Source organism: Buceros rhinoceros, unplaced genomic scaffold, assembly GCF_000710305.1.
Source record: "Buceros rhinoceros silvestris isolate BGI_N320 unplaced genomic scaffold, ASM71030v1 scaffold37809, whole genome shotgun sequence".
Taxonomy (NCBI): domain Eukaryota; kingdom Metazoa; phylum Chordata; class Aves; order Bucerotiformes; family Bucerotidae; genus Buceros; species Buceros rhinoceros.
The window spans coordinates 1-16,964 of record NW_010430410.1 but is presented as its reverse complement, the minus strand read 5'-3'; the positions used below and the strand labels follow the sequence as shown (position 1 = coordinate 16,964).

At 36.5% G+C, this 16,964-nt stretch overlaps 1 protein-coding gene across 1 annotated transcript; it reads left to right on the top strand.

Moving 5' to 3' along the window:
* Positions 1 to 4,453: 4,453 nt before the first annotated feature.
* On the top strand, positions 4,454 to 16,339 carry LOC104499518 (zinc finger protein AEBP2; the record flags this gene model as incomplete). The annotated part of the gene is made up of 3 exons (XM_010143029.1): positions 4,454 to 4,659; positions 7,712 to 7,819; positions 16,153 to 16,339. Coding segments are annotated over exons 1-3 (487 nt in total), but the record flags the coding sequence as incomplete, so codon positions are not given.
* Between the last annotated feature and the right edge of the window lie 625 nt (positions 16,340 to 16,964).

The window sequence follows — 16,964 nt, the reverse complement described above, 5'->3', positions numbered from 1 at the left end:
TTCTGGAGAAACAGAAAACAAAAAAATTTATATTTAATGGGTTATTTCTAGAGAAGAAATGTGTCAGATTAGCCAGTTTCTTGTATTTTGGCCAAACCTCTCAGGAGAACCGTCAGAAAACAGTGATCTCTTGTTGTGTGACTCCTGGCTAGTTTGTTTTATAAGCAGTTTAGCTGTTTCTCTTGTAGGTCCTGTTACAGACAATACATCTATACCCTTTGATGTCTTATATGAAGATATTCAAACTAGAAGGAAGGCAGGCATTCCCTTTTAAATAAAATACTGATCTGTTAGTAAATCAAATCCAGTTCAGAGATTTCCCCCCCATTTTTAGACTGTATCTTGAATAGATTATAGAGTCATAGTCAAATTAGCACTTCATCCTCAATTTCCAGTAAATTTTCTATGCTACTCCTTGCTTTAAGTGCTATGGGCAACCTTTTTCTATTCCCGTTCCTCTCATACTAATTTTTGATATTATATATGCAACTCTAATCTGTTAGCCTTTAGCAAGCAGTTAGGCTATTGGAACCAAACCAGCAAATGTTTAAGCTATTATAGGTAAATCAACTTTCTAAGTGTTGTTGGGTTTTCCTGTCATTAATAACCCTACTTACCAGAATATCTTTTGCCAGATCAGTGTTACTAGTTGACTTACATGTGTTTTTCTCCAAAAACAAGAGCAGTTGTCTACAGATAGAATATTAAAAAACCTCCCAAAAAAATCCTTATCCCAAAAAAAAAATCAAGCCTAAATAAAAAAAAAAGCTTAAGTATTTGCATTCCTTAGACTGCAAAATTAGACACCTGTGATTTTTGTGTGGAAAGGTGATCAAGGTTATGTTACATTGCATTTGCTAAGTGAAATAAACTCTCATGCTCAGAGAAAATAACCAGATTGCATGCCTGTGAACTGGAGAAACCACACAAGCCTGCATGAGTTGCACTTTTCCCTCCCCAGTTCTTTCACAAAATTAGTTTTCAATGCTTTTTCAAATGAAAAAAAAAAGTTTTCTCATTGCTTTCCTGCTTAAGACCAGGCTGTAAAACCAGAGAACCTATGAGATGACTATGCTAAATACCCCTTCATAGCTTGTCCTTGTGGTCACCGGCACCATGCCTCTTCTTAGTTGTAAGTTTGCTTATGCCTCTTTGTGGGGTTTTTGAGGACAGTACTAATGCTGTCAGTGGATGTAGAAACTTGGACTAACTATGTGAATAGCTCGGATGTTTCAGATACTGCCTGAAGTATTTATAAAGTACTGTTCCTTTCAACTGCAAGAAAGTCAGCTTACTTATTCACATGAAATGGTCTGAGGCTGCTATTGTATGAGCGCTGTATCTGCTGTGCTTTGCCATCTGTAGTTAAGCAACTTCCCGTTGGAACCACTGATCTGTGTAACATTGCTGTATGCGACAGAAGTGGTCAGGCTATGTGCCATCTTTGTGTGTATTCAGACCCATTTATAAGTACTGATTTTGTGAAAACTGTCTTTGGATAACTCAAATTCAAGAGTGTGTGGACTCACATTTACTTATTTATTGAATTTTTCTGTCGTCCTGTTGGTAAACTTTGCTTTCATAACACAGATTTTACTTTTGGGGATAATTTGTGACTTTAGGCATCAGCTGAGGAAAGAGAGGATGTCAGTCCCTGAGATGTATCTGTTGTGGGCCTGACACGATGAAAAAATTGGGATTGCTTGCAACATACTCTGCTCTTGAAGCTTCTTACGATTTACTGGAGGCACCCTAAACTACTGTTACCACTAGCTGTTGTTAGTGGCCGTTAATGCTAGTGCAACTGGTAGCTTCAGCACAGTGCTAGTTGCATTTTTGGGGTTTTTTTGAGAAGTTTCTGGTGAATATGAAATAAGCTTTTTGGGAAAGGCAGCAATATGGAACAGCTTCAAAAGCATATCTGTAGGCTTCTGTTGCCCATGTTTTCTTTATTTGCTAGTCACAGATTGTGAGCTTATATATCATGAAAGGAACCAAGACTACTTGGGAGATGCGGGAGGGGGATCATGGTGTGTGTTCAAGGTATGGAAAAGGGAAGAAAATAATAACAGACACTTGAAAAAATGCTGTGTGTCAGCAAAGAGACCATATGACTTTCATGGCTACAAGTCACACCCTGTACATTGTTAGATCTTTTTTGAAAACGGAGGGGTGGGGAAGGCATGTGGTGTTTGTGTAACATTTAGAAAGCATGTATTTGATATACTTCTATTCGAGAAAAAAAACTGTTGAAAAGGTCTCTAAAACTTTCTTTTTAACTTATAAAACAAAGGCCTAACAACAATTGGTCAGTTTTAATAATAGAAGGAGACAAATGGGTTGGAAGAAGATTTTAAGGTGTCTGAGCTTGTGATATTGTCATCAGTGTTTTCATAAATGGTACTTTGCTGGTATCTCTCAGATCAGAATTTGCTCATCAAACCAAATTACTCAAGGTAGTTAAAACTGAAGCTTAACTGGAAGGCATTGCTCAAGGGAATCTCTTATTTTGGCTAAGGCAAGATGGTTTTTATAGGTAAGTGCAGTAGTATCGACATGGTGGGTGATGAGGGGAAATCTAAACAAGGTGAATATCTATTATGATTTCAAAATTATCACGAGAAAACTGCTAGCATAGTAGTAATTAAAAAAGATGCAGATAATTTGAGAAACTACTAGTAAAGGCTCATAGAGTGAAATAGCAAACATGCTAATATTTTCAGTTTTGAATAATGGTGTAGTTTTTTGTTTCATCCGTCTCAAAATGTGTAATACAACAATAATAGGTATTTAGACAAATATGGAACAGGTAAAAGCAGAATGCTTTAGCATAGAAATTATGTACAAGAGGTGAAGGAGAAGAGGGATATGATAAAAGTTAGAAAATTATAAATATTGTGTAGAGCTCAATAGGAAATTGTTTTCTTTCTTTAATTAGATTTTTACTTTCTTTCCTTGCACTTTGCTTCAAAGAATATATAAAGACACCTGTATAAAAGTTACTGCTGCGTACTGGGCTGTATTAGCAAAAGTGTATCTGTACAGTCAATAGAAGTGATTCTTCATCTCTGCTTGGTACCATAAAAACTATGTTGGGATTACTGTGTTTGGTTTGGGACTCATCCCATAATCATCATGGATCCCATCACATAATGGAGAGGATCTGGTAGAGCGTTTCCAAGGTGGTTAGAAGGTTGAAGCAAATGTTACACCTGGAGAGGCTGAGATATTTGTGTCTTCAGTTTTAGGATAAGAAGGGCAGGGTTATAACTGTTTTCAGTGACCTCGTGGAAATTTAGCAAAGGAGTCAGGGTCATCTCAGCTCTGCAGCTGCTGAGGATGAGAGGCAACAGACGTAAGTTGCAACACTGGAAATTCTGACAAGATGGTGGGAAATTTTCTCCCTCCTCCACAATGAAGTTAATCAGACACTGGGAAAATTGTTCAGAAAGGTACCAGAAACTCCAGCTTTTGAAAAAATTCATTAACAATTCAACTGGATAAGACTGCAAGCAATCTGATCTCGCTTGCTCCTGTTTGAGTAGGAGATTTGACTGCCTGATCTTCTGAGGCCCTTTCAAAGATGGACTGTTCTGTAATGCTGTGACTTTTTGGAATACCAATACATAAGGGTCCTAAAAGGTAGCGAACAGCTTCTCAAGGTAATTAAAGGTGTATCACTAGCTATTTAATGTTTATCCAGGAAGAACATTCATCTGTCTCCATACTTGTTGCTCGTATATAGAAAGAGCATGCTTTCTGCAATTTTTTTTCTGGTCCGGTTTGATACTTGGATATGTATCTGCCAAGATACAAAGTAGAATGGCTGATAAAAACGACCCCTGCTGGCCACGTGTTCCCACTACTGCTTCTGGCTTCTCTGGAAGGTTTGAAATAAACCAAAAAACAACCAGAATAAAACCCATTAGTTTAGACCATGCATGTGATGTTCACCATGCTGGGGCAAGCATGGGAGTACCTTAAACCTTCTGTAGAAATTCACTGCTGGATCCTTTTCAAGGATCTAGTGTTAGTGGTGGACGCTGGGCTAGGTACATCTCTGGCCTGACCCAGCATGCTTTTTTTTCTTTTCTTCTTTTTCCTTTTCTTCTCTCTTGGGAAAGAAAAATAATGAATGGCTCTCTAATGTAGTTTAAAAATGACTTTGTTAATCACATGAGAGTTTAATTTTTGACAAGTCAGTGAATGAGAGAGTTTTCCATCCCATCTTTTTGTTGCCAGTGTCCAGAAGTTTTACTGTCGAGTAATAGTAGCTATTTCCTGATTGTACATTTATTATAAAGTGATGAACCACAATAAATACTAAGTTTTGGTAAGATTTTCTTTTCAACCTGATTAATTACATCTGAAACAAAACCCCAAAGAACTACAATTTTTATTTGTTCTGTTAACATGCAACAAATAGGAAATTTCTGGTTTTTGTCTTACAGCATAAGCAGCACTATTATGGACGTAGACAGCACAATTTCCAGTGGACGTTCAACTCCAGTTATGATGAATGGACAAGGAGTTCCTGCCTCCTCTGCAAAAAGCATTGCTTATAACTGTTGTTGGGACCACTGCCATGCTTGCTTTAGCTCCAGCCCAGATTTGGCAGATCACATTCGCTCCATACATGTGGACGGTCAGCGAGGAGGGGTTGGTGTTACTTTTTTGTTTTCTTCCTCTTTCTTAGTTGCCAATATTTTTCTCTTTAATGACATCAGCAAATTTTGTGTTTTTAAGTATCGGTTCCATAGCTGGTTGTAACTATTGTTGGGCCCTCAGAAGTCTGGAATCAGGCATTCAACTGTTGTCTTTTGTGTAGTTCACTTGATTTGGTAGGCTGTGTTTTTAATCAAATGCCTAACTTTAAGAATGTAGTAAGTGCTTTTAATAAATGGTTTGAGGCTATCAGGTTTTTGATAGATGTTCTAACTTCTCAACACCCCAGAGCTCTTAGTGTAGCTTTTAAGTGCTTGTATTTGGAACTAATTTTCTTAAAATGTACATGTTAGTGCATGTGAACTCAGGTGAAGTCATAGCTCGATCATTTTACAAATGGGGTCTCACTAGAGGAGCGTTATATACAGAATGTATACTTGAGAAGATATGAGACTTACTGAGTCAAGAGTGCAAAGTCCTACCAAAACAACTCCATCTGTAGTACTGATGGCAAGTTTATATGTAATTGCATCTAGTATTCTTCTTTAAATTGAGATGCATATATAATCATATATATTTCAGTCTAATCCCTGGTCAAATAATGCAATTTATGTTGGTCTCACAATATTAATGTTTCAAAACATCTTCCAGTAGAGTAATTTCAACTCTGTACTTTACTGCCTCCCCCTGCCCAACCTCCGAAATTACCTTTGATGCCTGGAATCTGCTATGTAAACTACCTTTACATCAAACACAATCTGCCTCTCTTTGAAGCTGTATGTTGCAGCTCTTTAGTTTCTTGGAGAGCTAATACCAAATCTAAATCTAGAATAGTCATTATCTTTTGACTTTTTCTCCTGTCATTTCTCTGGAAGTAAAATGTTAGGCCATTACACTTTTATCTTGAGAAAGAGACTTAAACTGCTGATTTGCATTACTTCATTTTATTATGTGATTGTGTCACTGAGACAGCCATGACTCTGATTGTATTTAGCTAATGTTTTTTGGTGTGATTGAATTTTAAGCTCATATTTATGGCTTTTTTCAGTTCAGGTTCTAAGCAGAATAATCCATCCAGTGAGCTGGCTTTTTACTCATGCATGAGATGATTTCTGTAGTTCTGTTCATATGTTTATGAAAGTGTTTAGATGAATCCTGGATGAAACAATGAAATGGATGAAGTGTATGTGTATCCTGTGGGCTTTCACATAACTGCATCTTTGGGGACCTTTGTTATTGCATCTATGACCCCTTTTCACGTCTTGAAAAGGGACTGGAAGATTTTTCAAGTTTTTGTTTGTTTGGGTTTTTTAAATTGTATTTTTGTTTGCTTATGTGCCATGTGACATGATTTGTGGATGTTTTTATTTAGAAAACATTGGACTCTATTTGTCTTTCTGAAGGAGGAGTTTCTTGGCAGTACTGAGTGTCTAATAACTGTTGCATTCAGTAGACATTTTTTCCCTGTACTGAAGCTGGTTTGCTCTTTGAGAAGTTCTTCAGTTTGATGCTATGGAAGGGGACTGATCGTGGCTGTTTTGTTTCGAGGATTTGTCTGCCACCTGCTGGTCAGGCGGTTTAAGTTGTATTAGAAATTATATTCTTGTTTTAATTGGATTTCAGAAACTACTTAACTACAATGACTTTGAAGTGGGGATACTAACTGCTTATTGAGAGCTTAAAAGCCGTCTGATAACCATCCTTGTGTGATAAAATGCATATTTTCAAGCTAATGCTGAGATAATGGCTCCAAACCAAAGCAGACAGATCCACGAAGAGCTCAGGAAACCTTTTAACAAATAGTTTCGCTTCCCAGAAATTTTTTTTTCAGAAATATTTTGCATTCAGCCTTTTGACAAAGGTTCCCAAGAAGTATTTCTCAATCTGTGACTTCACAGTAATACTCACTTGCTCAGTGCCCTGCAGTCTGCAATTGCTGATGGAAATGTTGGGACAGTTATGGAGATGTTGCAGAGCCAAGAATCTCAGAAATTCCAGTTCTGTGACTTCAGGAAGGTCTCCAAAGGTTTAGATGTTTGGGCCTTATGTGTCAGTAGATCTGGATCAGTTGTATGCAGGGTTTTCCAGCTTTGTGTTAGTAAGTTGGGTTATCTGTGTATTATAGAGCAAGTACGTAGCACTCCTGTGGCTGCTCTTTTGATTTGAAAACACAATTTTTTGATGACTTGAGTTTTTCACTCTCCAAAAAAGAAAAACTCAAATCTGGTTAGTTTCCTGCAGTTTGGAAGACCTGTGTTATGGACAGTGCCATCCCTGGGTCTGTATTTTTCTGCTGCAAATTAGGTTTATACCTCCCTCCACATGCAGACTTGTTGAGGAAATCTTAATGAAAGGCAAGTTCATTGAGCTTCCTTATTCTCTCGGTTACAGATAGGCACAATGAGAGGAGGGACAAAAGCAGCATGAGTAAGTTATACTCCCCTTAATGCACTGTTGTGCTTGTGACTGATTTTGTATGCTGCAATCACAAAACACCCATGGATTTTGAATCCTATGAGGAATTGTAACTTTATTCATCGGGGATTGAGTCTAAGGCCCTAACTAGAGTTATTCAGTATTTCATAATGTAAAACTAGTATCTAAACAGCTGTGTTGTAGTTATGATTTTTTTTTTTTTTACTTTTCATGCTCAAGTAATGAAATTATTAATTGCTTGTGAGAGTAATTATTTTATTTCTGTATTTACTACCCGTAAAATCTAAATGTCATTTAAAAAATTTTGTCTCATTGTCTGGTGGATGCAGATATTGAGTGCGAACAAACTCTTTACAGTGGATGCTATAGCTTTTGATTGTGTTTATCTGCAGGAGCATTTGGGTTTTGATATTTCAGTGTCTTGCTTTTTTTTTGAAAAATCATGGTTGTAATTATTTTTTCCTTGGTGAGCTAGAAATGTGTTGCAAAATAAATGGTTGTTGTTAAAAATTCTTTGAAGTACTTTGTATTGTAAAAACAAGCTTCTTTGCTAATCTGTGGTGTGTAAGTTTTGTTTTGGTGTGTAAACTTACCATGTTTTTACTCTTAGGTGTTTGTTTGCTTGTGGAAGGGTTGCAAAGTATATAATACACCTTCAACAAGTCAAAGCTGGTTGCAGAGGCATATGCTGACGCACAGTGGGGACAAACCTTTCAAGGTAAGATTCGTTCTAAGATATATAATCTCTTAGTTTAAGAGCAATCCTATTTGTTTTTCCCAATACAATATATTAATTGAAAAGTGCCGTCACAGGAATGTTTCTTAAAGTAAGTTGAGGCTTCAACTTCTGAATAACAGCGCCCAACCAACCTGTTCTGTTACGAAAACAGAAGATAGGTATTACTGCTTATCTCTCCTTATTTCTTTTAACATATAAATGGTAGGAGAGTATAAAATTAAATAGTGCTAGAGTTCAATCTTTTGTGCATTTTCCAGTTGAGCTGCTTACACTGTAACAGTGAGATATTTTGCCTTATGCTTTGACCTTCCACATTAAACTTTGGATCATGTCTGATGGGGTACATTCTGTGCTTGAGTAAGGTGCTGGTTTTGTTTCCAAAACTGAGTTGAAACAGTCGGTGACTACTTACAGTTAATCTCTCTGAGAATAATAAGGAAGTCAGGCATGCAGGGCCGTTGAGCTGACTGTATTTCCTGCATAGTATTTTCTAACTTTCTCTTTCTTTCTCCCCCTAATCTGTACCTGCAATTCTAGGTATAGTAGTGTTTATCATTCCCATATCCACCAATCCGTTATTAATGAGTTGCTTCATCCTCTTATGGATACAGTTGGGGCAGTTCATAGCTGTCAGTCCTGGATCACTTGATGGTAAGTCCCACCCACACTACTTCAGACTGAAGTTCTCCTTCCATGTAGGATATGAAAGTCAATTAGGGTTTTTTTTAAAGTTTAGGTAGCATTTTATGCCTTCCTCTCCCCCATCCCCCAACCCCACCAAGTTTTAGTCACTGTTTTTCCACTTCCCTCTCCTCTCTTTCTTCTCAGGTAATATCTTTTGCTTTTTTAAATTTTATTTTAAAGCAGCTTTATTACTAAAAAATACTTTTCTGTTACAGTGATGTCTTCCAGAATTTACTCCTTCTGCATAACTTGTAACAGTAGTTATGACAGAAAACAAAACTAAACTCAAAACCTAGAGAGTAATGCATTGCATGTGAAATAAGTTTTTTATTAAAAGATAGACTTTTTTTCCATACTGAACTGTGTAGTTTAGTCTGAAAATTTCTGACTGAATAACAGGAAACATGCTCTTGAAGTTATCATACCCTCTGTTCAAAGGAATGAGGTTAGCATGCTCTTGAGAGCATAGCATAAGGATCATAGATCCCTGAAAGTTTGCAGATACAATTATTCCAGGAGCTGATCTTTTCTTAATTGCTAATTCCTGAATAAAATAAAACCCCACCAGTACATCAGAGGAAACTTGTACCTTAGGTCTTCTCACTTTGGATTAAATATTTTATATACCTTAAAGCTTTGGTCTTGAAGGAAAGTTGTTCATTAGGGTAATATGTATACTTACTGAGTTTCTTTGATGTAGACCAAATTTTAGAGACATTGGCTTTAAAAGAGGTGGGAAGCTCAGAAATAGCAGTTGACCTTTTGATTCCATCGGTTACCCAGCAAAGTCAGTAAAAGCTGGTATGCCAGGTTTTTGGCTAGGCCAATTACAGCTAGAGCCCTAAAACTCAAAACAATTAGTTCTGGTAATAATCGTCTTGTGTTAAATATGTGTTACTTCACCACCTGATTTTCTGTACTTTCTCGTCATACCAAGGGAAAGAACAAAACACAGGCTAGAATTGCTGTAGTTAATCATCACAGCTCAATGTGTGTCTTTTCAGCATTTCTTCCTGTTGTTGCCTTTAGTCCTTCTGTTTGTTTTTTTTATCTCTGTTTTTCTCAATCTGTTCCTGGGGGCACTGAATGGAGGATAACTGCACTCTGAGTAGAATTTTGTAACACCTTTTGTGCTCCTGTCATTTATGCTGAATATAAGCTTCAGGGCTCACATGAGGTAGCCAAGTATGTAAGTGTCTGTGATAGTAACCTATTAATCAGCTAGCCCCCTTTCCTCACTTCTTTTCTTTTAGAAGCTTTTGAAATCTACTGATACAAAAGCACTTAAAGGGTTTGATTGATCCAAGAACAGCCATTGCTAATCATTTTATGGCAGCCATTCAAAAATGGAGCAAACGTTTCCATTTGGTGCATATAGACTGTTCTTAATTGCTCATCTTTTAGCAAAAGCCAAATATTTTCAAGGCAGAGTTGAATTAAGGATCTCATGTTCTTGATTACTGCAGACCAATCTCCCAAAACCTAAATTACAAATTAAATTTCTGTTGCCTCATGAGAATATACTTGAGTTCTAGCATAAAAGAAAGGAATCTGTCATTATGGAGAACTTGTTGAAAATACTTAGTCATTCAGTGATTTATTTAAAATACAAATAAATGAATGACAGGATTTTTGAGGACAGCTGTAAAAAGCAGTAATGGAAATAGTGTAGGTGTTAGCCGTTGTCTGAAGTAGTACTGTTCAGGATGTTTTTAAGAAAGGCAAAGAATGTTAGCTAGGAAAGTGACAATTAAAAGCATGGAAAATTTACTTGTGTACATATAAAAATACTGTAATTGTATAATGACCAGAGGAGAGTAATAAATATGTCAGGTTGCTATATTCTTATATTTCTAGTCAAACTAGGAGACAAAGGTGTTTTCATCTCCATCATGGGAACTGTCTCAGGCATGAAGCTGTCCTTTGCATTAGAGCTGTTCTCTGGAAGGATATAGTCCCTGTCCTGTCACTCCTTTGCTTGTCAAGTGGACTCATTTTATGTAGTTGCCCATTTTCAGTTTAATTATATTTTTTGATATACATGGTGTTGTCCTTTGATGAAAAGGTGTATCCAGCTGTAAATGAGCTGCTGTGCTTTCTTTGTGAGTTTACCTGCCCTTTCCATGTATTCATATAAACTATGTGACTGTGTAGTTCATTTGTCACAGAAATGAAACCCAATTCTAAATTACAAGGGCAAAACATTTCATATTTTCCTAAGTTTTTCCTGTTTTTTTCTGTTTGTGTTGTTTATTGTGTCCCCCTCAGCATTAATACTGCAATACCTGTGTCACAGAAAAGGTAAATTTCCTTATGAATACTTTTTTGAGGCCTTTGTTATGCTAGCTCCATTTTTACATGGGCTGATTTCCTGGTACTTCATGTCCAGTTCTTAAGAAGGATAACATTTTATAGCCAAGTCATCTGTTCTGACCTCAGTTCCACTTAGTCATCATACTGCCTTTCTGTTTATTCCTTTCATTTTTTTCTAAGTTTTTAATGCTGATGGCCTTGGGTTTCATGTGAAACACATGGATTGATTTTTCGCTTGGTTTTTTGAGGCCATCATCACTAAGCTTTGTTACTGGTAAAAAGTTTTTTCCTAGAGCACCCACCGTTCCCATTCCCACCAAAGAAAAAGTGTCCATTAAATGAGACATAGTTGGCATTGCAGCTAGTTCTCAGCCTGTAGTCAAATACAATTTCGGCAAAGCAGCATGCTTTTCCAGTCCTACTTTTGGTAAGCACCATTTCCTAGATTTGTTTTTCTTGTCAAGAGGAACAAACAAACAAACTGGTCTTACAGAGCATGTTTCTGATTGAGAACTTACCAGCCGCCTTTGGCTCACCGTTAGGTATTTGTGAAGTTATGCTGCTTCTCTTTTAACACCTGAAGTTCCTAGTTCTTGTGCTGCTGGAAGTTTTCTCTTTTGCTGCAATAAGCAGTCTGATTCTAGCCATCTTTTCTTTTTTGGAGGGTTTTTTTTTTTCTTTTTTGGTTGTTGTAGACATATAAATATTCTCAGAGCACATAATTGTTTCTCTGAAGACATTTAGAGTGTTCGTGTATGATTTTACATTCAGAGTTGAGAGAGAAAAATGAAACATTCCTTTTTAGTTCTGTTACTACATAATTTTTGGAGCTTTTTAGAAACTGGTGGAATGTTGTGGACTACCATTAGCGTATAGTGGTGGTCCTGTCAAGGGTTCAGCAACTTAAAATCTTTCAGGCTTTCAGAACATGTAGGCAGGTGGATCTAGAGGAATAATCTACTGAGTTAAACTGATGTCAGTAACTGTCTTGGCAAGATGAGGGAAAAAAAGTGAAGGAAGAAATTCAATCTTACTTGTCCAGAATTTGACTGTTACCAATAATAAGTATTCAACTAATTAATGTGCTGTGATAACCTGCATTTTCCAGCATGGTTTCTGGTATTAAAAAAAAAAAAAACCGAAGTATTACTTGCCATGCCTTATTGCTGTACAAGGCATTTAAAGTTACTTGAAGACATCTGAAAATGTAGTGTAGGTGACCAAATATAAGATGTGAGGCACAATGAAAGGACAAATTGTAGAATGAGCACAAAATGGTGGGGAGCTTTTATGCAAAATAATGGCATTTTTGTTAATACAAGACTGCATGTGGGTATGCTACCAACTCTTTTCACATACAGATTCTAGTGTGTATGCCCTTAATGTTTAAGATCAATCATGCAAGGTTTGCTCACGTGCGGTAAATGCTTTAAATAATAAGTGGCAGTCAGTGCTCAGGTTCATTGGAGGCTTTCATCCTTTATTTAAAAGGACGGAAGAAAGTAATAATAAAAGTGACATTTGGTGCCCATTCTACCACCTGTAACTTCCAGAATTCATTAAAGGGGCATGACTGCATTTGATATGACTCAGTAGAGTAACACTTGTTGAAATGTTGAAAACACAGCCAAGTAGCTTCAGTCCTCATTCAGAATTCGTGTCTGTTACTCTTGGCAGAATATCTTCTATCCGTTAAGAGTATTGCAGATGCAGATAGAAAATGTAAAGGCATTCTGCCTGAACACTTAGATATTGAGACAATAAGTAGTTTTATCCAACTGTCTAAAATATTACTGTTAGATTTATTGGAAAAATTACACATTGAATATTCTGTGAAGGAGATTTGGTTATTCTGAATTTAGGAAAAAAATCCACCTGTATTGCTAGATAGTTTTATATCCTGTTTGTTAAAGTCACTGGTCATTACAGCCCATTAATAATGGTGGGTATGGGTACACTGGAGAAATTAAACTTCTTATGTGTTGACTTATTTTCTCTTAAAGTAACATATCCACCAATCCAGACCCAATCTGTCATGTTTAAAATTGAACGCAAAATTTTGAGATTTAGGTTTTGGGGGAAGAATGAAGAGATTGGTTTAAAGTTGTACATAATAGTTCAGTTTGATTTATTAGAAGCCCTCTAGTTCTGTATAATTATCTGGTGGGAAGCTGATTTGGTGTGACTTACCATCCAGAGATCCTGAAGTGACAGCCTGAACTGCTCCTTTATCTTTGGAGAGAAGAGACTTTACCCATTAGTAACGGATTGCTGGATATATTATTTTAGAGAAAAAAAAAAAAAAAAAAAAAAAAAAAAAAAAAAAAAAAAAAAAGAAAAAAACAGGTAAGATTTCTCCTCTTCTACTATTTCCTGTCTACTGCAAAGGCATTCTGTGTCATCTTCGATATATCTATCAGCTGTTGATCCTTTGATGACATGGTCAGGTAGTCTCAAACCACACAATATTTGATATAATGATTTCTGCAAATAATTCATACTGTTCTGCAAATAATTCAGACTATAAATAGGCTTTCTGGAAGAAAATAATTTCTAGTTGTAAGTTGCATACATTGAAGGTTTAACAATGGTGATTTGGGGCTTTTGAAATTAAAACTTGGGTAGAGCAAAAAAAGTAAGTGGTAGCATCTGTAGATAATCTGTGTAGAATATCTGTGATTGTACGTGACTAGACAAAAGTCAGGTTACGACATTGTGAGCTGTACTGCAGTTTGTCATAAACCAGTGTTTCCCATCTGACAAGAAATGCGTTGAAGTCTTGTGAAACTAGTTTTTTTATAAAGTTTTAGAAAGGAGCCTGACTCCAAGTATTTATGTTATTTTTAGAAGGTATTGCCTTTTGAAACTATACTTTAATAAACTTGGAATATGGTAATGCATGCACTGCATGAAGACTTCAGGTTGTTTTTGATCTCTAACAGGCATTGGCAATACTGCAATTTTAATTTCTTGGTGTGATTGAACTTCAGGGTGTAGGAGGGGTTTTGGGGGTTTGTTTTTTTGTTTTGGTTTTTTTTTTTTTTTCCCTCCTGTCAATGTTTGTAGGATCAGAAGGAGCTAGAAGCTGAAGTCAGGAGCACCTTAAAAGTCAAAGCCGAGTTTAGATTTAGTTGCTTGTTTTAGTTTCACAAAACTGCTTTTATGGGCAAGGCAACTATTTCAGTGACTTAAAAACTGGAGAATAAAATATTGCTTGAACTAATGCATGGCTGTATTTTACTTGTATCTGTTGATTGTGAGTTTGATCATCTTTAATACAACTAAGCAGGTTAGCTTCAAGGTCAGGTTGGATGGGGTTTGGAGCCACCTAACCTAGTAAATTATGTCCCTACCTGCAGTTAGGGTGGTTGGAACCAGATGATTTTTAAAGATTCCTTCCAACCCAACCCATTCTGTAAGTGAAAATTTTAATCTTCATTATTAATTTGAAGTAATAAATGTTACATTAAGATTACCATAGTGTGAATGAAATCAGGATCTTCAATGTTTTGAATTTCATAGATGTGCTGGAATTTCTTACATTTTAAGTATACAGTATTGCTGTTGGTTGAAAATGGGAAATTATGGGGCAAGGTAAAAAGGCATAGGTAGTTTTCTGGTACAAATTTTCACGATTCGTAAGATACTTATTAGTGGGGGAGACATGGAGGAAAAAATACAGTTTTGAAGAGTCATAAAAATTTTGTCAGGGAATTAAAGCGTTCATAGTTAGCTCAGTACTTAGAAAACGGGCTTTTTCCTTTTTTTTAAAAAAGGGAAAAATATGAAAACTATCCTCCTATTTTTTGTCTTTTACAGGCTTGAAATATATATACATACTTTTAGTCCTACAGCAAATACTAACCCCTTGGGAATAACACGGAGTTTCCTTTTCATGGACACTATGTTGTTTTATGACAATCGTAGAAAACCATTTGCTAGGTCTGAGGCAGAAAGAGACTTTTTAATTCTGCAGAAGCAGTTGGAAGACAATACGGGGTTTAGGGGCAAAACATGCTCAGTGGTGTTCTCCTGCTGTTTTCTTGTCTTTAAATCAAATGTGCAGGCTTGGGGCAGATTACTGCAAGAGCTTGCAAGTTCATCCTTAGTATTCAGAGAACATATAGCACTATACGTAATTGCAGGATTACTTATTCCTGAAGTCCTGTTGGAGCTGCATCATCCATTTGCTGTGAAGGGAAGTGCTAGAGAAGAGAGGTACAGATGAAAGAGCTGAGAAAGAGGGGAAGGAGGCAGAGGAAGAGAGCAGATGTGGAAGAAAAACCTTCCAATGGTTTAGAGTGGTGACAGGTTTTTTGCTCCTGGCCGATCAACTCATTTGCCCTACTGCTATTCTCTGGATCAGAAGAAAAATCAATCGTGTGGATGCACGATTCGTTGCACCCAGTGATGGAATGCGTATTTTAAAATCACTCTTCTATTGTACTTGTAAAGTCAAAGCACAAGAGACAAGGTTTGTGCTTCCCTCCTCAATAGTATAGTTTAAATACTCATTTCTCAAATGAAATAATTGTAACTAAACCAAGTACGTATAAAAATGCAATTAATTTATTGTAGCCAGTACTAGTTTAGTTGCAGGTATCTTGTGATTTCTGTTTCTGCCTAATTATTGTAGAATCTCTTCTTCTTTTACTGTAAGAGGCCATTTTCTTTAAATAGAACTTTCTTAAATAATTCTGAGGTATTAGTAGCATCCCAAAATAAATGTTTAAGTAATGATAATGCAACTTTCAAGTTAAAGTTTTAGAACTGTAAGATAACTTTGTATAGCATTTACAAAAAGCATTAAGCTGTTTCTAATGTAATGTGGGTAAGAATTTTTTTTTTTTACTTGTCACAAGAAAGGAAGATGTTAGAGCTCATTACTATTATGAAATGCAGAAGATTGGAGAGCTGTTAAGGAATACAGATTAACAGTGCAGTATTTTGAAAGACAAGCTGATCTTGATCTGTGAAGAGAGATTCTTCAGAAGCATTTATTTTGTGAGGGAAGAGCTTCAGTGCATTGTCTGAGATTGGTTTTATGCTATACAATATTACAGAATATAATATAGCGTAGAGAAAATTAGTATACCATGGAATAATTTTTGAGAGTTATAAAGTTCAGATAGAAATTTATTTCAGATTTTTTTTCTGTTTTCCTTTTGAGAATTGCATGGTCGTTAAGAATTTGTCTTCCTTTTAGTGTGTTGGAGTTTGAGCCAGCGAAGTCAGACTGAAATATCTATCAAACCCCTGTGAATGAGTGCCATATAGCACACTGATACAGTTGTTCCGGTTTTTTTCCTCATTAGTGTGTAGTTGGTGGGTGCAACGCCAGCTTTGCATCTCAGGGAGGACTTGCCCGTCATGTGCCCACACACTTCAGCCAGCAGAACTCTTCAAAAGTTGCCAGCCAGCCAAAGGCCAAAGAGGAATCTCCATCTAAAGCTGGAATGAATAAAAGAAGAAAGTTAAAGAACAAGAGACGACGGTCATTACGTAAGTATTTCCAGAATCAGAAGTTCATGGAAGTTTTCTATTGGATGGGAAGTTTGTTTTCAATGTGTGGGTTTTTTTGTCTGTTTTGTTTGCTCCTCAAATGTGGGTCTGATAGGTGGTAATCTTTAGCATCATAGTGTTGACATCCCTTGTGATGGGAGGAAACCAATTCCAGACCCTGTTTGCCTTCCTTTTTAGCGTAAAGCGTCTATGTGTTCAGTAGAAAACATCAGTTTTCTGTGAACCACAGTTTGCATTTTCATTTTAGAGTCACTTTTAGTTTACAAAGTGTATTACTGTTGGAAAACATTCTGCTTAGTGATGATAAGATCGGAAGTTCTATACTGCAGACAGAAGTGGCAGATTCATATAAATGAGAGATAAATGCGTATTATATAAGCTCTCTTTCGCGCACAGCATTTTATTAGCTTGATGACAGTTTCAGAAATATAACCAAGTTCTAATTTTGGGCAGTTTTGACTTGTCACTCTTTTTTAATTCTTCCTCCACACAGTTGGTGTTACTTAATTTTATATGAACCAATGTGCTGAGCTGTGTGAATCATTTAAAGTGAGAATTGTTTCTACTAGCAAGTTGTTAAGGGTCGAGGGACCGATACACCTCG